The sequence below is a fragment of the Stomoxys calcitrans genome, chromosome 4 (assembly GCF_963082655.1).
Source record: "Stomoxys calcitrans chromosome 4, idStoCalc2.1, whole genome shotgun sequence".
NCBI lineage: Eukaryota > Metazoa > Arthropoda > Insecta > Diptera > Muscidae > Stomoxys > Stomoxys calcitrans.
Genome location: NC_081555.1, coordinates 157,105,797 through 157,131,628, shown reverse-complemented (window position 1 = coordinate 157,131,628; position 25,832 = coordinate 157,105,797). Strand labels below are relative to the sequence as shown.

The 25,832-nt window shown below is 35.7% G+C and overlaps 1 protein-coding gene across 6 annotated transcripts in view; it reads right to left on the bottom strand.

The window, feature by feature from the left end:
* LOC106081700 (double-stranded RNA-specific editase Adar) overlaps positions 1-25,832 on the bottom strand; it is a 372,583-nt gene that overhangs the window by 239,998 nt on the left and 106,753 nt on the right. Inside the window, exon 1 of one of the 6 annotated variants that reach the window (XM_059366906.1) lies at positions 22,708-22,958. The exons of the other annotated variants lie outside the window; for them this stretch is intronic. Within the exon in view, the coding sequence (XP_059222889.1) occupies positions 22,708-22,815 (108 nt within the window). The 5' untranslated portion in view covers positions 22,816-22,958. Of the gene's footprint in view, positions 1-22,707; positions 22,959-25,832 lie in introns of those variants that run through there. 6 annotated transcript variants of the gene reach the window in all.

The following is a 25,832-nucleotide window of genomic DNA, read 5'->3' as shown; positions in this document are numbered from 1 at the left end:
TGCAACAAACAAGCAAATGAACGAACGAACGAATAAACAAAGTAGTTGAGTAAGTTGGCGGCGTTGCTAAATGAATGCATAATACCTCATACACATATGTACCTCACCACAGAGAATGCATGAAGCAAAGTCAAAAAACAATGTTGGAATGTGAAAAACGCCAAAACAACTTTTTAACAACATTTTCCGTTTGCGCAAAATGCACTCTCGCTAGCCAAACTCGAAACAAAACAAAAAGCAATAAATATTCAAAACAGTGAGCAAGAGAAAGGGAGAGTATGAGAAGAGAGAGAAAGTGTGTGGAATAAAACAAATATTGTTGTGTTCTACGATATAGTCGAAACAATGATCCTAGCCTATTTTCAGGCTGATGATAACAATGAAAGGCTTTGCATACTTTTAGGTTGCTTTTTGTTGCTTAAACGGTGTTTTAGCGCTTTGTAGCCTTTAGGCTGTAAATTTAATAAAAGTTATTACTAATATTGTATTGTTTTTTATTTTCAACTAAAACTTATGTTTAGAAAGGATAGAAGGGGGTAGAAAAAATCAGCGATATTATCACAAGCAGAACCAAAAAAAAATGTTCCGTCGGTGAAGACACCAACTTGCCTGGCATTGTCGTTGGTTACGTACTCCCTCCACTCTTTGCCTTAATGTCTGCACTTTGACGACGTGATTTCCCAGTCGCATGAGTCGTTGTGTCATTTTGGCGCCAAACACAAAAAGTTTCCCCAATTTTTTATATACGAGACTACCCAACTGTTAGTATGCATTTCCCTTTCTGCCCTCTCTTCCACCTTATTTCTGAGAAGAGCCCCTGGCCTTTTGAGGAAATTTAATTTGTAACTAGCAAAGCAAAGCACATATACAAGTGCTGAAAGTAGAATGCATTTTGCTATAATATGGGCCCACAAAGGGATGTAGTATAACTCGGCAAAAAAAATCGCTATAAAATACATATTCCAAACGAGACAAGGTAAATATTTGACTACCGTGCTAACGAAAACAAAGTTGCCGCGTCCTATTTGTACCACATTCGGCACGGACATTGAGTGGTGTAATAAGTACAACTCATTGTTCAATGTTGTTGAACAAAATATTGGTCTTTTAGGTAGCTTTATCCAAATATAGCCCGATCTGAAGCATATACGACACGGATGTAGAAAAGCCTAACTTAAGTCACTGTGTCATATTTCAGCGAAATCGGATTATAAATGAAGAGGGATATCAAAGGGCCTAACACAACTCACTGTCCCAAATTTCGGCGACATCGGACAATAAATGCGCCTTTTATGGGCCAAAACCTTAAATCAAGAGATCGGTCTATATGGTAGGTATATCGAAATCTGGACCGATTTGGACCAAATTAAAAAATAAAAAATGACGAAGGTCCTAACACAACTGACTGTCCCAAATTTCTGCGAAATTGGACAATAAATGCGCATTTTATGGGCCTAAAACTTTAAATCGAGAAATCGGTCTATATTGCAACTATATACAAATCTAGACTGATGTGTGTCATATTACAGAAAGATGTCGAGGGGCCTAACTTAACTCACTGTCAACAATTTCGGCGACATCGGACAATAAATGCGCCTTTAATGGGCCCAAAACCTAAAATCGAGAGATCGGTCTATAAGGCAGCTATATCCAAATTTGAACCGATCTGGACCAAATTGAAGAAAGACGTCGAGTGGCCTTACACAACTCACTGCCCCAAATTTCAGCAAAATCAGATAAAAAAATGTTGCTTTTATGGGCCTAAGACCTTAAATCGGCAGAGCGGTCTATATGGAGGCTATGTCAAAATATAATCCATTATAACCCACCTTCGAACTTAACCTGCTTATGGACAAAAAAAGAATCCGTGCATAGCTTCAGCTTAATATCCCTATTTTAAAAGACTGTAGCGTGATTTCAACAGACAGACGGACGGACATGGCTAGATCGGCTTTGATATTTACGACGATCAAGAATATATATACACTAGCATCCTGGTGGTCCGCTTCGCTAGCCCCGTTTTTGATACCCATTTTCCGTGTAGGACTTCCAAAAGCCTAGCCTAGGCACTCAGTTTATAAGATTATGAAGTGTTGTAATAATTGCGTAATAAATTTCAGAAATCGGTTCCCTTCTGTAAAGAAAGTACCAACAATAGTATCAAAAAAAATCATTAAGTCGCCCAATATATATTTTAAATATATTATAATTATATATTTATATATATATTTTATATATATTATATAAATGAATCGCAATTTTGAGCACCTTAGCTCAATTTGTGAAGAAAGTAACATTTTGTATGTTTTAGTACATATTTCTCACTTTTTCGTACCAAAATGTACGAATTTTGAATGGATCATTCAGTCACCGATTATATTTTTCCTTCTTGTAGCTACATGCCACATTTCAGACCTATAGCTCTATCTGCAGAAAAAGTACCAAATTGTACCAGTTTTTGGACCAAATTGTTTGAATTTTCAACAGATCATTTAATCACCCATTATATATTACTTAGTTGTACCTATACGCTTATTTTCAGACCTCTGACTTCATCTATGAAAAATTTACCAAATGGTACCGATTTTGGTACCAAAATGTTCGAATTGTGAAAAAATCATTTAGTCGCCCATCATATATTTCTAAGATTTGCCTACATCCCAAATTTCAGTCCTCTAGCTCCATCCGCACAGAAAGTACCAAATGGTACCGATATTGGTACCAAAATGTTCGAATTGCAAAAAGATCATAGTCACCCATTATAGTTTTCCTAGTTGTACCAGCATACCAAATTTCAGTAACCAAAATGTTCGTACCAAAATGTACGAATTTTGAATAGATCCTTTAGTCACCTATCATATATTTTTTAGTTGTACCTACATGCCAAATGTCAGACCTCAAGATCCATCTGAACAGAAATTACAAAATAGTACCAATTTTGGTACCAAGAATGTACGAATTTTGAATAGGTCATTTAGTCACCCATCATTTATTTCTTAGTTGTACCTACATCCCAAATTTCGGACCTTTAGCTCCATCTACAAAAAATTTACCAAATAGTACCAATTTTGGTACCTAAATGTTACAAATGTGAATTAGTCGGGCATCATATATTTCTAAGTTTTGACTACATCCCAAATTTCAGTCCTCTAGCTCCATCTGCACAGAAAGTACCAAATGGTACCGATTTTGGTACCAAAATGTCCGAATTGTAAAAAGTTCATAGTCACCCATCATATTTTTCCTAGTTGTACCTACGTACGTAGCAAATTTCAGACCTCTAGCTCCATCTGTAATGAAAGTACGAAATGGTACCAATTGCGGTACTAAAGCGCGTTTCCTCCCGTTACTATATGGTACTACTTCATCATATTTTATTTTTATCCTCATCCTACTGCACCTGATGTATTTTAAGTCAATTTTCAAAATTCTACTTCTATCCATCCGCCCTGTACAAAGTTCACCCATTTCGTACTTTGTTGGTACTTTTTTTAGTACCTTACTGTAAAAAGTCTTATAATCACCCAATTATGATTGCCAAAGTGTACCTAATTTCCAAAATTCAGCGCTCTAGTTCAATTCACAAAGAAAGTACCAAATAATACCAATTGCGGTACTAGATGTACTATTTCTCCAACTTCCGGTACGATTTTCCAAAAATTTTTCCACCACACCTTATATTTTTCGAGACTCCCTTTCCGTTCGCGCTGGGCAAATATGTAACATTTTGTACTTTCTGGTTCCTTTTAGTACCTAAACGTACGAATATCACCAAATACAGCCTTTTTCCGTGCCTGTGCCCCAAGACCAACATTGGTGCAAAATTTCATGATTCCAGCTTAAGCCGTTTGGGCTGGGCGATGACAGGTCAGTCAATCAGTCTGTCAGCAATCAGTCAGTCCCGGTTCTCTTATATAGATTATATATGAAAGACCAAAAGCCCGATGGAAAGATCAAGTGGTGGCAGACACCTCGAAGCTTGGTGTCACAGATTTTAGAATGAGCGCAGAAGCTCGAGGCGCTTGGAACGCTATTCTACGTTCGGCTAGTGGAACAAATATTCTGTCATATGCAAATTTTTATAGTTTTCATTTACTTATTATATTTAATGTAATGATATTTAAAAAAAATCTTCATTGTTAAAAAATTCAATTACATTAAAGAAACCTTTTTTGAGTTTACTTACGAATTCAGCCAACTCGGCATTAGACATTTTGCCTTCTGCATTCATTTTGTGATTATATCAATCAATATCAATGCCTATAACCAGCACATTCAGCAGAATCATTACATTTCATTTGGCAGTAAAGAGTTTTTTACTCACAAACTCACAAAGACTTTGATGGAGACACACTATCAGACTACGTTATGTTTCCTATGCTGCCCTATTTCATATAGCCTAACTTCTTGCACCATAAGTAGCAGAAGCTGGTAAAATCCTTTATCAATAAGAGAAGATTGTTTAAAACAATTAATCAAAGTTTATAACTTCTATTTCAAGTCTGAATTGTGATTTCTCCTTCCCATTTTTCCTGAAATTAAATGGCATGCCATGCACGTTTCTTAAATAAGAAATTATTTACGAGTTTTTATTCCTTACTACAATATCCCCAAATATCCCAGTTAAGCTACATGCAAAAATATACCACGAGCCAAGACAAGAATGTAGGGTTGAGTTGGGGTGTGATGAGTTTAGTTGACATCGCATTTGTCACATAACCAGGCCAGTGCTAGTGCATGGTCAACTAACTTTGAGGTTAAAAAGCAAAATGAAATAACAAACATTGTATAAAAAAAGGACACAAATATCTTATATATAAAAATCAATTTGTGTTTGTTTGTGTGTTCCTTATAGACTCAGAAACGGCTGAACCGATTTTCACTGATGGTACATAATGATCTCGTGATGAAAATAGGGTACTACATTTTTTGATATCTGAAGGGGGAGCGGACCCTCCCCCTTACCCTAATTTTCGAAAACGCCAGATCTCGGAGATGGATAGTGCGATTTAAGCGAAATTTTGTGTGCTTTCTTATAGTAACCTACAAACAAAAATTTGGTATCCAAAGTTCGGATGGGGTACCTTCGGTGGGCGCCCCACCCCAAAACCTATCAAATATATATATACACCAATCACGGTAATATGGGACTCAAATGAAAGGTATTTAGGATAAGAAAACGTATCTGATATCCATTTGTCGAACCAGGTGCTAGGGGGACCACCCCAACCCCCAAAACACCCCTAAATCGAACGTATTTACCGACCTTGGCAATATGGGACTCAAATGAAAGGTATTTGCGAGTAGAATATGAATTTGATATCCAAGTGTGGGACCAAGTTTCTGGGGGTCCACCCCTTCCCCAAAACACCTCCCAAACAGGACTTATTTACTGACCATGGCAATATGGAGCTTAAATAAATAAAAGGTATTTGAGTGTAGAACACGAATCTGATATCCAGATGTGGGACCAAGTGTTTAAGGGCCCACCCATACCCGAGAACATCCCCCAAAGAAGTCAAATTTACGACCACAGCAATATGGGGCTCAAATGAAAGGTCTTTGGAAGTGAAGCACGAATCTGATATCAAAGTGTCTATGGGGCCACCCCACCCCCATAACACCACCCGAATAGGAAGTATTGGGTTGCCCCAAAAGTAATTGCGGATTTTTTAAAAGAAAGTAAATGCATTTTTAACAAAACTTAGAATGAACTTTAATCAAATATACTTTTTTTACACTTTTTTTCTAAAGCAAGCTAAAAGTAGCAGCTGATAACTGACAGAAGAAAGAATGCAATTACAGAGTCACAAGCTGTGAAAAAATTTGTCAACGCCGACTATATGAAAAATCCGCAATTACTTTTTGGGCAACCCAATATTTGCTGACCATTGCAATATGAGGTTCAAAAAAGAGGTAGTTTAGAGAAGAATACGAATCCGATATATATTTTCAGGGCCAAGTTATTGAGTGGCCGCCCCATCCCCCAAATCATTCCCCAAATCGGTCATGTGTGCCGACTATGGAAAAATGAAGCTCAAATGAAGGGTATTTGGGAGTAGACCATGAATCTGATATCAACCTTAGGGACCAACTGTCTAGGGACGTCCCACCCCCATAACAACCCCCAAATAGGACGTATTAGCTCACCATAACAATTTAGGTGTGGAAATCGCTATTCATAGTTTTTAGAGCCCAAACCCCAAACGGGACATATTTGCTGGCTTTTTCAATAAGGGGTTTAAGTGAATCGTATATGAGATTAGAAAACGAATGTGATATCCAATTTCGAGGCCAATGACAATATGGGGTTCTAATATATGAGAATAGAGCACGTTGCTGATATATTTTCAGTACTTAGTGTTTAAAGGACCACCCACCCCCCAAAATACTCCTAAATCGGGCTTTAATGAAAGGTATTGGGGGGCAGAGCAAGAATTGATACCCAATTTCGAGACCAATTTTTGTGGGTCTATGGGGAGATCGGTTTATATGGGAACTATATCTATATCTGAACCGATATTGCCCATGTGCAATCCCCAACGACCTACATCGATATTAAGTATCTGTGCAAAATTTGAAGGGGCTAACTTTTCGTGTTCGACCTCCATCGTGATTTCGACAGACGGACGGACATGGCTAGATCGAGAACGTCGAGACGATCATGAACATATATACTTTATGGGGTCTTAGACGCACATTTCGAGGTGTTACAAAGGTAATGACGAAATTTGTATACCACCATCCTTTAGTGGAGGGTACACAAATTTAATTAAATATGATAAAATTAAATTTAAAACAATCTTGTTTTATTTTTAAAAATTTTTAAAATATTTGTTCAACTTAAATCACTATCTATTTTTCCCAAACTATGAAAATTGCCATCAAAAAGATGGTATAGTTGGTTTTCTGTCTCTCTATTCATCACTTAAAAAAAACACACAGAGTCTTACATTCCAAAGAGGAAGTCAAGTGGTGGGAAACGGCTGAAAAACATCGAAAAGAGGATGACAACAGTAAACTTGCTTAACTTACTGGCGTTGCCACACATCCAAATGCAGCAACCCATATCCCATGAACTATGCTACTGTGAAAAGAATGAGGACACATTTTGAAATAGTGCCAAAAAATGCCCATATAAAATATAACCAAGAATTTATGTGAACTACCATTTTGCGACATATCTGCAAGTGGTTCCCAACATCCAGAGGTACACATTTGTCCCTCCCACCTAGTATCTAGTAGCTTATGTTTCCTAGAGCCGACAAGCACGTTTCTACTATGGTTTCTGCTTTTTGTGAAGCAAATGTTGTTTTTTTTTTTTTCTAAGGTTTTGGGGCTTTTTCACTTAATATTGTGAAAGGAATTCAGAGCCCAGTAATGCAGCAGCATAAAAAGCAAAGGCCAGCATTAAAATAATTGTCTCGAATTGTAGAAAAGTATAACCAGACAAAAATGACAATAATAATTATAAAAAAAAGACCGATAATGATGAGAATGAACACAAATTTTCTTGTGCACATTTATTTTGCAATTATTAAACAAAAGGCAACGTCAAGCAATCATTTGTTTACTTATTCTTAATAATGCAAAGCCGTAATTGCATTAAAACTATTTCTTTTAATTAAAATCCTTTATTTATGATTGTATCTCTTTTTCATTGAATGACCAATAGATTGAAAAGCATGCTTGGAGAATACTTGATTAAAATTTAACAATCATTTTGTCTGCTCTCTACGCTTTGTACGAGTTTCTGTATGCTCTTTGATGAAGCAAGGAATTTATTTTATGCGCCTGAGGATATGCTACATTCTTTGCAAAGTGTTTTGTTTGTATGCTATAAGTAGAGATTGTGAAGTATAACAAAACCATGGAATTGATTGTTAAAGAGAGAGCATAAATCTATTTGCGCTCAATTTCCTAATGGAAAAACAAATAGCCCTTAAGTCCCATTCTTTGCTCAAGGAAAATGGGAAACAAACAGTCATCCAATTATGTGAATAAAGTATTTTGGTATGTAATGCAAGTTTCATATGAGCATTGTATTGAGCGCAATGGGTTATCACTTAGACAATTTTTGTTCATTTTGATTTCAATTTTATTTCATTTTTTGTTTTATTTTATTTTATATTTTATTTTATTTAGTTATATTTATTTCAAAATTAGTAACAGAGCGTTAAATCTCTGTTCTTAAACACATTGCAGAGGAACTTAAATACAACTGCTACGTTTTTATTATTCTCAAACATTTGTTTAACATAATAATTCACATATAGGTCAATTATAAAAACTTTTATTAGCTACAATACTTCCACATTATTCTGGCCCCATAATCACAAGTTGTTTCCTTCTACTCTTAAAAAAAACCCAAGGCAGATTTCTAGTTTCATAAAAAACCCTTGGCACCTCAACAAAGTTAAGCATTATGTTCTCTAGAAAGAAAAATACACACAAACTCACCCACACGCCGGAGATCAAGTGAGAACATTTTCACGCATCTTTGCCATTGTATTGCTTAAATTGAAAGTAGTTGGGTACTTCTCAACCTCAATTTATTGCATGTTTTTATATTTCTTTTTTTTTTCATTTTACAAGTGCAATAAACACTTGCATTCGTGCTTTAAGCGTTGGTTATAGGCAACATTATTTATAAAGGTGAGAGTGAGTGGTGCAGCAACTAAAAGTATGCTTTGTTCAAGACAATATAAAATGTGGGCTACCTGAGTAGAGAAAGTTGGAAACGCAGAAGCAAATAAAAGAAGAAAAAAACGAATAGTTAAGGAGTCAGGGAAAATGTACTACATACGAGACTAGAATTGCAATACCAACATAGCAAAAAATAATAAAAATATATACTCCTCAAAGTATGCTTTATTAAACATGTAAAGCATTTTTTAAGCATTGGATCTTAGGTACATACACATACGTTAAATTTGTATGTTCGTAAAATTTTGTTTAGAGAATTGAAACCGCAATAAAACACTATGTGCAAAATTCATACAAATTCGATAGTAATTGCGCCCTCTATAGGCTCAAGAAGTAAAATGGGAAGATTATCATAAGCTGCTGTTCTGCCACTGTCACTTTCTGTATTCCTAAGACTTGTCTTATGTAGGGCAAAGTGCTCGATCCGAAACTGTCCTGAAAAAGGAATACCGAGAAAAGTAGCCGTAAGGCACTGGGCGCTTTTTACTACTTTAGAAGGATGGTCTGTAGGAAGTGGGGGGTAACTCCCAAGATGATTTATTGAATGTCTACGGCCATCGTGGGACCAGTACTGCCCTATGGAGCACTGGTATGGAGGAATGCCGTAGAGAAGTGAAGGGAGTTCGAGAAGTTCTTGAGACTGGTCTGCGTCGGGGTCACAGAGGCACTGAGATCCGCCCTGGAGGCGATACTGGATATGCAGCCCATTGGGACCCATATTCGGAACTGCGACGCTTCAGCTTAAGCTGAGGGAGCTCGGCATGTTGAAGAAGATGGTTGCGGCCACAGTTCGATTCTGGGTGTTATGGATGCGGAGGGTAGGCTGAGACTAAGGCGGTCTACTCTCATGCGCTCAATATCAGTATGTCTCTGACACTGCCGGACGAGTGTACGGTCTTTCAGGCAGAGGTCTGTGTCATTGCAGTGGCCGCCAGAGAAATTCTGGTCAGGGATTTACCGCCCTCGAAACTCAGAAGTTATGTGGACAGTATGGTGGCGCTCAAGGCCTTAGAGTCGAGGATGGTGAGGTCGAGATTGCGAGGCGGATTGATTCAAGTCCCTGAATAGGCTCCGGGCCTATGTTGTAACGCTGTCATGGGTTTCTGAGCATGAGGGGATTCCAGGGAATGAGAGGGTGGACGAGTGCGCCAGGAGGGTTTCATCTGCGCCGGGCGGACTAGTCATCGGTCTTGCCTACGAGCCAGTTGTAGAGCTACTGTACACAGTAGGGGGGATGGCCAGGATGGCGTCGGTGGCGAGGTGGGACTCGGTGGATGGTTGCTGGACTGCAAAGGCGCTTTGGCTGTTGCTGGCGTTTGATAAGAGGTTGGTGAGTACCTTGACAGGGATCATAACCAGACACTATGCCATATGCCGCATGGTGGCTAGCATGGAAATACCGCACAATGACTTCTGTAGGAGTTGCGTCGATGAGGATGAAGAGGAGACTATTGAGTATTGAAGGGACGTAGGCTATCCTTTCAGGGGAGCCGTTTCTTCTGTGATCTGGGTGAACTTGCGAATGTGCCTCTGGTAGTTCTCCTGAGATTTGTTGAAGGAACAGGATGGTTCCGACGGGGAGTGCCATTAGCTCCGGCGTAGGTACATCGGTGCTTACGTTAGGATTGACGCTTCTTCACCCCTCGCTCGGGTTCTCCATTTCTCCTGTCTTTCTTTTATTCGTGTATAACCTCTAGACCGAGGTCTCACCTCTTTTTTCTCTTCCCTTTCTTTCTAGGGTACCACAACGGGTCAGACTGGCCTCCAAGTGAACTCACCTTTGGTGGGCAACCCACTTAACCTAGCCTGACCAGCTTCTCCAAAATCGTTGCTGGCAACCTTCAGTCGGTCAGCATGTTTTCCGATTAGACAGTGACCTGTCATGACGGACACAATGACTGAGACGTCTGTTCTAGCCAATGACAGCAAAGCGGTAGACCTCTTCAAGTCTAGATTAGGCCACAACTAAATCATTATTTGTAAATTATAATTTTCAATTGTTCAGTAGATAAAAATCCCATTCCCCTTATTCATAGAGAATAATTGGCTTTATATTAAGAATTTTATTACTTTTTGATTTATTGAAGAATAATTTCTTTTATACTGCGAAATATTTTTTTTCTCTAGATAATAAATTACAAACTGTTGCTAATACCATTTAATGGATTTCATCAATAAAAACGCTCACAAAAGTATGCTATAACATTTAGCTTTAAAATTACTGCCATCAGTATGTAAGCACAATGTTCCTTTCGTTTCACACATCACCTTCCTTCTAAAATAATAAACCTCAATTCATCACAATTTAAATCCAACCAACAATTGAGTTTATCACTTAGAGTTATTAAAGCTCTACAGCTTCTGCAGATACCAGTAGAATTGAAATTTATAGGATCTGCTACTACTGCTACTGGTTGGTTTTTCTCTTCTAAGCAACTCCAAATGGTTCATATATAACGACAAAAACAGATGTTCTTGCTATCAACTCAAGTGAAGCTATAGCATACTTTAGGGAGGTGATTGTAACGAGACTTGGCTTTCATCACACTTTGTGTCTCCCATAAAAAAAAACAAAGGCAGGAGACAGAAACCAAAGCAAAAGATAAAAAGAAGACATTTTTGAAATCTCAGCACACCAAAGCACATAAACGAAGGAAGCAAAGGAAAAACAACAACAAAACAGCAAAGCAGCAAAGGGGGATAATGTCAACACAAGCGCACACAATCTTGAAAATCGTTTATATTTATTGAATATGAACAGTGTAAGTAGAGATGCAGATATAAAGAACATTATAAATACTGTGATATACTTCAGGGCGAAGTATATACAAGTGCTTCAAGTTGAAGCATACTTTTAGGTACAATTATTATCGTTATTATTATTTTGCTTTTAAGACGGCGACTAACTGACTGGGCTGACTGAGTGAAGTGTTTACAAAACACTTGCTTTATATACCAAAAAAAGGAAAAACCATTAAAATTAAAAAAGATTACAAATTCTTAAGAGAAGAACTTTAATGGGCTTCACAAAGTGCTTGTGAAATAATTTAAGTTTAAAAAAGAACAGCACGACATGACAATAATTTGTCAAGTGTTATCAACAAAACCAAAAAAACGGCAAAACACAATCACAAGAAGCTTTAGCATTCATGAAAACAACACCATGACTAAATTTTTTTTATAAGGGCACCATAAAAAAGTAGTTAAAATTATATTTAAATTAATTAATGAAGGCTTTAAGGATACTTGTCTTAAAACTTTATTTTCTTTTGCTGCAAATGATACCCTTTTCTTTGGGATTTCTTTCTTTGGAATGGGGAAAGCAAGCAAGAAAAATGTGCTGATATGTGCATAAGAAATAATTACATTATAGCCTTCACAATTTATTTTTGCTTTTATTTCCATTTTTTGTTTGTTGTTTGTTTCCTTCGAAAACAAAACTGAACACCAAATGTGAAAAGTTAAAGTGTCACGATATTTAAAATGACTATTCAACATGCAAAAAATTGACGCCAATGTATAAAAATGTTATATCGCTTCCGTCAATGAATGAATTTCATATGCAGAATGTAAAAATAAACCAGCTTTTAGGTTTTAATTGCATGGCGATAAATAGTTTTGAAACTAGAATGAAAGTTTGCATCAGGAAATGGAAATGGTTTAAGCGGTTCATACTCAAAAAAGCAAAAACAAAAATTTGTATACACCAAAAACAAGTAAACGAGTGTGAAGTTCGGCCGAAACGAATCTTGTACACCCTGGATCGTATTGGACAAGTTCTATGATTGACTTTTTTAAAGATACAGGTGTTACATCAAGTTATGGACCGCATTTGCCATGACTGTTAAAAGTCATAAAAAATAACACGTTCTAAACATCAGGCAAATCTGATAGTAATAGCTCTCTGGAGCCGATCGGTTTATAAGGGAGCCTTATTATGTTATGAACCGATTTAGATCATATTTAGCATGTATAAGTAAAATTTCGTCAAATTGGGTGGCATTTGCTCCTTCTAAAGACTGAAGAAGTCAAATCGAGAGATCGGTTTATATAGGAGTTATATTAGACAATGGACCGATTTAAGCCATACTTTCTACAGATTCTGCAAGTCAAAACAAAACATCACGTACAAAATTTTAGCCAAATCGGATGAGAATTGCGCCCTCTATTGGTTCAAAAAGTCAACTCGAGAGATCGATTTTTATGGGAGCTACATCAGGATATGAACCCATTAATACCATACTTGGCACGATTGTTAAAAGTCATAACAAAACATCACTTGCAAAATTGCAGCCAACTCAAATGTTAATTGCGCCCTCTAGAGGCTCAAGAAGACAAATTTTTAAGATCGGTTTTATAGCAGCTATATCAGTTTGTGGACCGATTTGGACCGAAGCTGGCACAAATGTTGGAAGACATAACAAAACGCCACGCACAAATTTCAGCCAAATCGGATAGGAATTGCGCCCTCTAATGGCTCAAGAAGTCAAATCAAGAGATCGGTTTATATGGGAGACAAATCAGGTTATGTACCGTTTAGTACCATACTTGGCACAGAGGTCGCAAGTCGAAAAAAACACCACGTGCAAAACTTTAGCTAAATCGAATATCTAATCAAGAAGTCAAATGTGAAAATAGGTTTTTATGGCAGCTATCTCAGATTATGGATCGATATGGACTATACTTGGAACAGGTGTTGTAAGTCGAAACTAAGCTCTTCGTGTAAAATTTCAGTGAAATGAAATAAGAATTGCGCCCTTATGAGGCTCAAGATCACAAATCATAAATCGGTTCAAATGCAGCTACATCAGGCTGTGGACCGGTTTGAACCATACCTTGCACAGTTGTTGGATGTCGAAACAAAACATCACGTGCAAAATTGCGGCCAAATCGGATAAGAATTTAGCCCTCTAAAGTCTCAATAAATCCAATCGGTTAACGCTTTCTATATCAGGTTGTGCAATAATTTGGATCATACCTGGCGAAGTTGTTGGAAATCGTGACAAAACATCATGTGCAAAATTTTTAGCAAATCCGATATGAATTGCACTCTCTAGGACTCAAGAAGTCAAATCATGAAATTTTTTTGTATAGGTGCTTTATCAGGTTATGGACCGATATGAACCATTCTTTCCGCAGTGGGTGAAACTTACAACAAAACGACACGTGTCAAATTTAAGCCAAATCGGGAATTAATTGCTCACTCAAGTGGCTCAAGAAGACAAATCTGAAGTTCAGTCTATATGGCAGCTACATCCGGGTTTGAACCGATCTGAACCATACTTGGATAAATATCATAAACCAAATCGAGTAAGAATTACGACCTCTAGAAGTCAAATCGGAAGATCGGTTTATATGCAAATGCCCATAAGGGGTTGACCACCGCTGAAAATTTTTTCTCTGATGTTCTCGCCAGGGTTGGAACCCAGGCGTTCAGGGTCATAGGCGGGCATGTTAACCTCTGCGCTACGGTGGCCAAACAACTCTTATGGTAAACGTACTTTTTTTCTCGGCTCGATAAACTAAGCAATCTATTTTTGAAACTCCTGAAACTATGCTTTAACTTTTTGCTACTTTTTATATATGTTGTTAGTCCTAAGTAATGGTTTTTGGGCAAAACTTCTAAAAACTATTCTTAGATTGCAATTTTGATAGACCTAAAAATTTAGCGAATTTTTAATTTAGACATAGATTACAATTACAACCTCAAAAAGTCAAAGGCTTCATAAGCTATTCCATATTTTTAATTTTTTATTTTTTGCCTCTTTTTATACACTTCGAAATGCAAACACTTCGAAATATTTATTTGAATCCCAAAACAGTATAAATATTTTTGATCGTCTTGACAATCTAAGTCGATCTAGCCATGTTCGTTCGCCTGTCGAAATCACGAAAGCGGTCGAAAACGTAAAGTTAGCCGATTGAAATTTTGCACAGATATTTATTAATATTGATATCGATCGTTGTGGATTTCAAATGGGCTATATCGGTTCAGATTTGGATATGGCTCCCATATGGGTCTTGAGCCCCTCGAAGCCGCAATTTTTGTCCGATTTGCAAATTTTTTGCTCTGTAACGACTTCCAAAAACTGTTGCAAGTACGGTCCAAATCGGTTTAAAAACCGGTATAGCTCCTATATAAATTGGGCTCCCGATTATCCTTGTTTTTTATCGTCTTGACAATCTAAGTCGATCTAGCCATGTCCGTCCGTCCGTCTGTGGTCATAGCGGTCAAACGAATAAAGATATCCCCTTGAAATTTTGCATAGACTCTTCTTATTTATGTAGGACGTTGAAGATTGCAAATGGGCTATATCGGTTCAGATTTGCGTATAGCTCCCATATAAACCGATCTTCCCATTTGACTTCTTGAGCCCCTGAAAGCCACAATTTTTGTTTCATTTGGCTGAAATTTTGCACGCGGTGTTCTACTACGACTTCCAAAAACCGTGTTAAGTACAGTCAAAATTCATTTTTAACCTTTTATAGCTTCCATATAGATCGATCTCCGGATTTGAGATCTTAAACGCCTGGAACCCTTAATTTTTGTCCAATATGGCTGAAATTTTGCAGATAGTGTTCTGTTATGGTTTCTCACAACATTGCCAAGTTCGGTCTAAATCAGTCAAGAACCTGATATAGCTCCCATGTATACCGATATCCCGATTTCGCGTCTGGAATGGAATTTAGAATGAAGGGTTCTGTTACGACTTCCAACAACTCTGCAAGGTACGGTTCTAATCGGTCATTAACCTGAGATAGCTGCTATATAAACCGACCTCTCGATTTTCTTTGTTCAGTTCCTAGAACCTTTAATTATTACCTGATTTGGAGAATCGAAAAAATGGAACCAACCTAATAGATATGTGTAAATTTCTCTGGCCCCATAAAATATGCCACAATTTCCTATTCATCCCCTTAACGTATACTTTATAGTTTACCACCTAAAATACTGCTTTGCAGCAGTATGCAGCTGTCCCTATTTTTTTTTTTCAAAGATTACGATTTTGATAACTGTAAAAATTTAATCACGCTGAAGGGTATATGTAGATTTCTCTGGCCCCAGAAATTATGCCACTATTATTTATGTAGACTTATCTTGATTTGTGTTGGCTCCATAAACTATGCCATATTTCTTCGATCGTTTTGCCACTTTTTGTTTCTAATACGTATATGCAAATTTCTCTGATCCCAAAAAATATGACACAATTATTTTCCATGGTATACGTAGACTTATCTTGGCCCTATAAACAATATTCCATTTTTGATTTGTTTTGGCTCCATAAACTATGTCATATTTCTTCGATCCTTTTGCTACTTTTTGTTTCTTTTTTTAGCAAATCATAAGTTAGAGTTTCTAAAATATTGACAATCGAAAAAATGTAACCACCAATAGCTATGGCTTTATATATATGCCACATTTTTTTTTTGTTCATACCCATAAAGTATGCATTGTTTTTTTCCACTTATAATACCTCTTGTTGCTTTACAACACAATGCAGGTCTCCTTAGGAAACAATGCCATAAACTGAGACTTTGAAGTTTTGTTTTTTTAAGTTTTTTATCTTTACAAATCTTCAATGCCACTTCAAGGCTTTATGTTCTTTTTTTTCAAACCCATACTTAAAACAAACGAAATAACACAAAGCCTTGAATTTTTTCTTCATTATGCTATAATATAATAACATTTAATTCCCTTTGAGATAAAAGGAAACCTAATTTTTTGTCACTTTTTTCTCTGTGATGCGTTGAAGGGTTAGTTATTTGAGGCAGACATGTGTGAAGTGAATGCGACAAGCACGAGTATTTATGAATGTCAGGCGCGTCCTCTTCTTTAGTTGAATTTTTTCTACTCTATTTCTTTTGCCGTTTTGCATTTTGCGACATGCTGTGTAGCACAAAAGAAACTTGTCATACACGTTTGCATTTTTTTCATTGCTTTTGTGGAAGAAAACAAAATTTTTTTTTCAAACAAAACAAAATGCACGGTGTGCTTTATATAGTCGGACGAAATGTAACAGAAATGTCAGCCATAATCATGAATTTCAAATAAAGCCGCCTTCATCATTCTATCCACCACAGAATTTCTCTTCAAGCCTTGCAAGGTGGAGCGTACATACGTGCGTAAAAAAACAAGATTTTTGCTGAAGCCACCTCAAGACTCAAGTCGTCTGTCTAAGTGAAAAATGTTGGCTGTTATACACCTCCTGCTGCTGCTACATCCCCTGCCATGCCATGTTTCTTTCTATTGTTAATACAAAATTTTAAATACATTTTCCATGTTAATTTCCATGCACTCACTTGTAGGAATTCAAAAGCTCTCAATATTGCATATCACTTCTTTCCTCTGTCTCGTTCTCTCTCTCTCTCTCTCTCTGTGACTGCTGCCATAAGCCATGTCATTATACAACACCACATTCAACTCACTTATACCGTCGCAGTGTATGTGATGGAAACATGCCTTTGAATATAAATTTCAAAATGAATTTACCGCCATGTAGAGTTTTTGTGTTGTCGCTGATTTTTTTGCCATGATGATTACCTTGGCTGATTGCCTTTGTTTTGAACACTTCTGTTGGAAAATGATATTTAAGCCTAGTCCTAATAAAGGATGCAGGTAGAAGAGAAGCATGATTTTTTTTACCAATGGTTTAGAGAATAAACAACATTTAAATTGGAAAAAAATATACGGAGAGACTTTTCTAAATTGGGCAAAAATGAAAAGTGCGATAATAAATTATAGGTACCACCAATTAACAAAGGTTTTTCATGAAGTTGATTTGGAATCTTCATCCAAATAGTTTGCAACACCATCCTACGAGCTCCTTTTTTAAATATTTTATGTTTTATGTCTGGCTGTATGAGGTCTCTATATCTTGTCTTCATTTCTGCTCATCACAGATCTTTGTCATTCACCTACCATAGCAAAGAAACAGAGAATAGACCTATATATATTGCATTCATCAGATACTTGTCTTTCTCAAAGAGAAAAAAAATAAAAACCAAACGAACTAGGTTTTTAGGCTTATAGCTAACGAAGAATAAACACATACAGCAGCACACACAGAATGCACTCAACTCATATCACTCAAGCTAAGTATTCACAAACAAAGTATGTCCTCATATTAGAGAGAATATAAATTTTTCCACTAACAAACAAAAAAATCTTGTTTCAAGAATAATGGAAAAACCAAAACCTGTGATGCTTCAAAAGACCGCGCGCTGCAAATTTATTGTCCCATAAATTGCAATTGCAGCAAAGAATCTAAACAAATGGAAAGCTATTTAAAAATCATGCTTTGTTGATATGATTTAACTTGTTATGAAAATATAAAGCCTACTTTCAGGAGGCTTGATACTACAAACAAAATCATATGTATAGAAAAAATATTGCATAGATTTTTATATGAATATTTAATAAAGTCATTTGAAGAATTTAGAATAATTTATATCATGTTGTATATGTTTCATGCATTTTGTGTGGCCTACCTTAAGGCGCTAGCAAGCTATCATTGAAATGTTAGCATACTTAACACATTACTTAGCGATGATTTATTACAATATTTAACTAAGCAACACAACAATGCTAAATGCTTCAAGGGTAACACAAACAATATCAAGCAAATCTACCATATACATATATGTATATGAATAAAGTCATTGGCTCCAGGGACACCATTCAACGCTGGCAACATACATTTTAAGAGTATTTAATGCCTTAAAGTCGCTTCCATTTAAGGATTTAGATTTTTGCATTCCACTTTGCCTTCGAATGAAATACAAATATTTATAGTTGAATGAGTGTTTTGCTCTATACTCCTCCCCCCCTACCCTCGCCTCCATACCACTTGGCTTTATTTATTTTTCTTTAATGGTGGCATTGCTTTCTTAGTGTGCTGTAAAAGGCTGGTTTGAAAAATATCTCCAAATACAAGGACACTAGCAACGCCCGCAACGACAATTGTGTGTCATTGGTTTGCTGCTATTCATCAGTTCATCAGTGGGTGGAAAGGCGAGGGCAGGAATCTAAAGTCGGTCAAGATTGTTATGATTTATTAAAACAAAATGCTTCCTTATTCATTTCTTTAGCTCTTTCTCTATCTCGCTCTCTCTCTCTTTACTCCTCGCTTAGTTTCCTTTATAAGTGACAAGATAAAAAGACTAGAAGATAATTGATTAGAATTTTTCACATACAATCACACACACAAAGGCATTATAGCTCAAAATAAGAGAAGAATAAAATAGACTATAAAAAAAACTACTTGGTAGGAGTGGTAAGTATCCACCATAAATTTTCATAACATAAAATAACAACATAAAATTTCAAGCATACTTTTGGGAGAGCAAAGCTTAATGTATTACCAAATATTATGGTAGAGACAATTTGAGATTTTACGTTAAATAAGCAAACAATCTGTAGCATACTTTGAAGGGCATACAATAACCATTGAAAAAAAAAATGTATACTTAATTGAAGCAATATTTTAGGTTTTTTTTTGTTTGTTTCGCAGAGAATTTAATTTTTCGAATCCTTGCCGGAGGAAAAACAGTTTAATAACAAATTAATACGACAATGGTTATGGGCCATTGATTTGATATATAAGAAAACAACGTGATTTTGTGTCTTTAATTTGAGTAAAAACCATGTGTTAACGAGTGTTACAACTATATTTTATGTTTTTTTTTTTTTTAATAATTTTTTGTGTTTATATAAATTTTTAGTTTTTGGTTTATTCCTTTAAATTCTTTATTTTTTTATTATTATTATGTTTATTTTTTTTAATATTTTTACTTTTCTAGTATTCTTTTTCTTTTTTGTAATATCTTAACTTTTTTAATATTTTTATTTTTTATTACGTTCTTTTTTTCATTTTATGTTTTATTTTGTTGTTAAAATTTTTGTGGGCTCTGAAATTTGTTTATTTTGTTAAATAATATAAATGTGCTGTTTTTTTTGTTATTAAAATTTTCCAGATTTGTTTTTTGTTTTTGTGATTGTATTATTTTTCGTTAAATTGTTTTGCTATTTATTTGTTATATTTATTTTAATTATTAATTAATTATTTTATTTAATAATTTATTTTATTTTCATTTTCAAGTTTTTTGACCGTTAGGTCAAAGATAATTTTATTTAAACATTTTTTTTATTATCTTTATTTATTTTTATTATTTTTATAATTTTTGTTTTTTATTATTTAAGTTTTTGTTCTTATTTTTTTATTATACTAGCCGGGCCCGCTCCGCTGCGCCTTCATTTACTCTCTAATATCATTTTAGGGTGGGGACACTCGAATGCGGATATCGAATTCGTGCCATTGTAGCCTAAGACGCTGAACGGGTTCGAATCCATCGGACAAAGGGGTGTTTATCCCCTCTTAATGTTGGCGGCCTTTGTGGGGTACAAGGCCATGCTTGGTCATTTAAAAAAATTTTCCCCAAAGAGGTGTCGCACTGCCGGACGCAGTTCGGACTAGCCTATTAAAAAAGGTCCCTTATCATTGAGTTTAAACTTGAATCGGAAAGTACGCATTGATGTGTGACAATTTGCCCCTTCTCGGTTCCTGGTGGTAATGTTCTTCCTTAGGGTAATGTTCTCATTATGGGAGGAATGGCACCTCAGACATTTCGACTCAAATATGGATATCAAATTCATGCTGCATTTCCAAATCACTTAAATTTGAGCCCCATATTGCCATAAACATGAACTTCATATTCGTGTTCTAAATCTCTAGTACCTATCATTTTATACCCTTTATTGTGCCCATCGAACCACTTTCAGACATGGGTGGCGTTTTTGTGGAAAGGGGAAGGCTGGTCCGCCTCCACCCGATATCTAAAAATTTACACAATTTATGAGAATTTTGGATGGATCGTACTTGTCATGGCTATTTAAAGTCGTAGAAAACCAATAAGGAAAAGCAAAAGTCAGGCGGTGCCGACTGCATTATACCCTATACCAACCCTATAAGTACAATGTTGGAGCAATATCCAATTCTGAACCAATTTTGATAGACCTCGGCGGATGTTTTCAGATGGGTTATTGAACAATCTGTATCAAATTACTTGCAAATATTCTATTCTTCTATTCGTCAAGGAAAGCTTTGTGCATGATCTTGGCAAGATTGTTCGATAAATGCGCTTGCAGTGGCTCTTAGAATGAAAATCGGGCGATATATGCAGCTATATCTAAATCTGGGGCGATTTCTTTAAAACTAACCGGTAATATTAATAATCATAGAAAAATCCTTCCTGCCAATTTTCAAGGGAATCGGTTAACAAATGAGTACTTTATTGCAATATTTCTCAAAATCGGACCAACATATATATGGGATCTATATCTATATCTGATATTGTGGTTGTTGTCGAGGAAAGCGTTGTACAAAGTTTTGACAAGATTGGTCAATAAATGCGCTTGCAGTGGCTCTTGTAGTGAAAATCGGGCGATATACGTATATGGCATCTATATCTAAATCTGAGCCGATTGCTAGTATCATAGTCATAATGGGTCTAATGGCGTTTTTGAGGGGTGGTGTGACCCCCTATACTTCAATCTGATTTTGTATGTCATATTCGAAATCTACTCTCTCATCATTTGAACACCATATTGAAATGAACGTCCAATATGCCTTTTTGGGGGAGTTTTGGGGAGGCCCGATGGGTATTTAAACTTAAATTTTAATATTCGTATTCTACTCTCCTATACCTTTCATTGGATACCTATATTGTCCCGATCGGTCCACTTTTGATTTTGGGTGGTGTTTTTGGGGTAACGGTGGAGGGTCCGCCCCCTCCGTTATCAATGAATTATAAAGCCTATTCCTACTTCCTGACCAAATTCGTAATCAACTCCTGAATACCTTTCATTTGAGTGCCATATTGTCATGATCGTCAAATAAACCTATTTTAAGGTGTTTTGAGGCTGGGGCTGCCCCCCGGGTACTTGCATCCAACTACTCTTGAATATCTTTCATTTAAAAAATAAAAAAAATAAACATAATATATAGAAATATATATTTTTGATAAAATAAAAATTAAATTCAACAAGTAAAAGCGTACTAAAATCGGTCAAATCTTATATATCCTACACCATGGATCGCATTTGTCAAGTTCTTTGAATGACATTTGATTGTTTTTTTTAGCTTTTTTTTAAATATATTTTTATTTAACATTTATTAATATTTTTGAATGTTTTAAATTTTTTTTTTTAATTTAAAAAATTTTTTTTTTTTAATTTTTTTTTTAATTTTCTTTAATTTTCTTTTTTAATTTTTTATTATTTTTGTAATAAGAAACACATCACATCGACTTAAACGTTAAGCTAGTCCCAGTTTGAATATCCATGGGGACATATGATTGACATTAATTTGAGTACCTCATTGCGTATGAGTATTATATTATCATACGTAAACGACAAGTCATCGACGAGTGCAACAGCAATTAAAAAAAAATAAATTAAAAAAATATAAGAAAAGAATATTTAAATAAAAAAAAAACAATTAAAAAATTTTATAAAAAAAACCAAATAAGTCTAAAATATAATTTATTAATTTATTTATTTTCATTATGAATTTATTTTGCAATTTTAAAATGAATCATCCAGTTAGGATAATAAAAACAGAACTTTCAAATTTTCATTAGAAATTTTGTACGCACCCTAGGATTTTTATTAAAATAAATCATGCATCTAGATGGTCAAGAATATTATAAAAAAATAATTCCAATAAGATATACAAACATATGTTAAACCAAAAGGGCAAACAAAAAGATTTTCACAGTACATAATATACTAAAATATTAAAATTTTATTTTTATACAAAAATCTCAAAATGTAAAGCAATAAATTAATGTTAATTAACCATAACATTTGAAAACTAAAAACAAATAAATTCTTAAGCAACACATGTTCCACTCAATCAATACTTAGAAAAACACTTCTGTACCCAAGATTTCTTCAGTTGATACCGTCAATTTAGAAAGATCACATACAAATGGATCACTCACTTGTCGATAACGGCCGGTAAACATTGGCTTGTGATAATAATATTTGTTGGGACGGCCCAGCCATTGGTCGATGAAAAATTCTTTGTGTACATAAAAATCGGGAAACATTGTAGCAGGCGATTAAATACCAAACAATAATTAAATAAAGGTAAATCAAAAACAACAACTTCACAACGATTGACACTTAAATTCTTTTCCAAATCCCACCGACGGTTTAATTAGATAGGCAAAACACAACAAATTCCCCGGACTTGCAAAATACAACTAAGTGATCAGAAAATTAATAGCCATCTCCTCTTGAGGAGGCAATGAATGATGCCGCATGCCGCCACCTCGCGCTGATGCCATCCTCTACCAAATTGTTGACGCTGTTAAGCGCTTTGACGACAGAGCAACAACTGTTGCCGTAGAAGAAGCAACAACAGCAGCAGCAGCAGCACGTTAACAAAACACCGAGATGAAGAACAGCAACAGCAGCAATCATGGCAGTGCAACAGCAAAACAAAATTGTAAAACAACATGTCATACGCCAAAGACTTATGCAAATTCAATAAGCGATAGTGCTAGCATGCGGGACGGTGAAGAACAACATCCCAAACCTAAATATCAAAACGGAAACATTTTATTTGCAGTGCACGTAAATCACCTAATTAATTATTGTAGAAATATTATTCTAGCAAATTAAACACACTGTTTTCTTGGTCTCTAGATGAACCCTAGAATATGTAGCATCAAAAAAACCTGCCACAGTGGAATACGCAAAATTTACAAATTAATTAAGAAACAAACGCTCAAATGCAATTCATTAGTTTTAAATTCTTATTTTAGTCTTCTATGAAAAGATAATGATAAAAAAAGATAGGACCACAAAAAAAAACAGAAAAATGCCTTAGCAGTCAAACGTAAAAATTTTCACGATTTATTGATAAGACTACGAGGTGCTAGTGGCAAATTTTAAGAGTTTTTATATGTAAAAAAGTTAAATAAGAAACAAAACACATCGACTTTAAGGTACTTCCTGTTTGAATGTCCATGGGGACGTATGATTGACAACAATTTAGGTACACCATTACGTATGAGTATGATGATAATATATTGTCATCGGTTTACGTCATCAACGGAGCCATAACAATTAAAAACAAAATTAAATAAATAAAAAAATTAATTAAAAAAATTTAATAAATAAAGTAAATAAGAATAAAACAAAATAAATAAAAATAAAATAAATAAAAATATAATATATAAAAAGTAAAATCAAACAAGTAAAAGCGCTACAAATTCGGCCGGGCCGAACGGAAAGTGCCTAAAAAACCCTCAAATATGGGTATGTAGACCGATCGAAACAATATGGGACTCAAAAAAAAGGTATTTGTGAGTAGAATACGATTCGGATATCCAAATTTGACAAAAAATTTAAGGGAAGCCAACCCACCCGGGTTGGAACTGGGCAAACTTCTCAAATATCACTGAGTGATGTCCAATTTAACATGGCATACTACCTGTCGCCAGCATTAGGAGGTGATAACTAACGCTGAAATTTTGTTTTGATGTTCTCCCAGGATTCGAACCTATACGTTCGGCGTCGTAGGCGGACACACCAACCTCTGCGCTACGGTGGCCTCCGGAATAATAGGAACTTAATTAAACGGTATTCGGGAGTAAATTACAAAATGGGCATCGAAATTCTTTCCACATTAAGGTGGGTCAATTTGTGTGGCAAGCAAGCGTTTATCAAAATCGAAATCTACGGTGGATGCTCAGAAAATGTGTTTAAGAAAGCACAGGTTTAAATAGAACTGTAACGACAAAGTCCGTTCGTAAACGTAAACGACTGAATGATATTTTCTTTCCGTATCATTTGTCCGTCTGTCATGTTGTAATTCAAGGTGTATGTGGCATTTGTTATACAATCTTCACAAAATTTTCCACATATTACTCTCTTGGAATAAAAGAAATAGAAGCGAGATAAGTTCAGCCGAGCCGAATCTTGAAAACCAAACATGGATTCTGCTAAAAATGTATACAAATAAATGTAGTTGAAGGGCATTATTTTATTCCACATACCAAACGTCTACCAAACCAGCAAAAATTAAAGCTTCTAGGAACCGAACAAGGATGATCGAGAGACCGGTTTACAAGGAAGCTATATCAGGTTATAGACTGATTTGGATCGTATTTCGTACAGTTGTTGGAAGTCATAACAGAACACTTCATGCAAAATTTCAGCAAAATTGGACAAAAATTGCCGCTTCCAGGGGCTCAAAACGTCAAATCGGGAGATCGGTTTATATGGGAGCTATATCACAAAAATTGCGGCTTGTAAAGGCTCAAGAAGCCAGATCGGTTTATATGGGAGCTAAAGGGTGATTTTTTTGAGATTAGGATTTTCATGCATTAGTATTTGACAGATCACGTGGGATTTCAGACATGGTGTCAAAGAGAAAGATGCTCAGTATGCTTTGACATTTCATCATGAATAGAATTACTAACGAGCAACGCTTGCAAATCATTGAATTTTATTACCAAAATCAGTGTTCGGTTCGAAATGTGTTCAAATTTTGACAAATTTTGTTCAGCGATGAGGCTCATTTCTGGTTGAATGGCTACGTAAATAAGCAAAATTGCCGCATTTGGAGTGAAGAGCAACCAGAAGCCGTTCAAGAACTGCCCATGCATCCCGAAAAATGCACTGTTTGGTGTGGTTTGTACGCTGGTGGAATCATTGGACCGTATTTTTTCAAAGATGCTGTTGGACGCAACGTTACGGTGAATGAACACATTTCGAACCGAACACTGATTTTGGTAATAAAATTCAATGATTTGCAAGCGTTGCTCGTTAGTAAGTCTATTCATGATGAAATGTCAAAGCATACTGAGCATCTTTCTCTTTGACACCATGTCTGAAATCCCACGTGATCTGTCAAATACTAATGCATGAAAATCCTAACCTCAAAAAAATCACCCTTTATATCAGGTTATAGACCATTTTCGACCGTACTTCGCACAGGTATTGGAAGTCACAACAACACACTACATGCGAAATTTCAGCCAAATCGGACAACAATTGCAGCTTCCAGGAGCTCAAGAAGTCAAATCGGGAGATCGGATTATCGGTCCAAATCGGT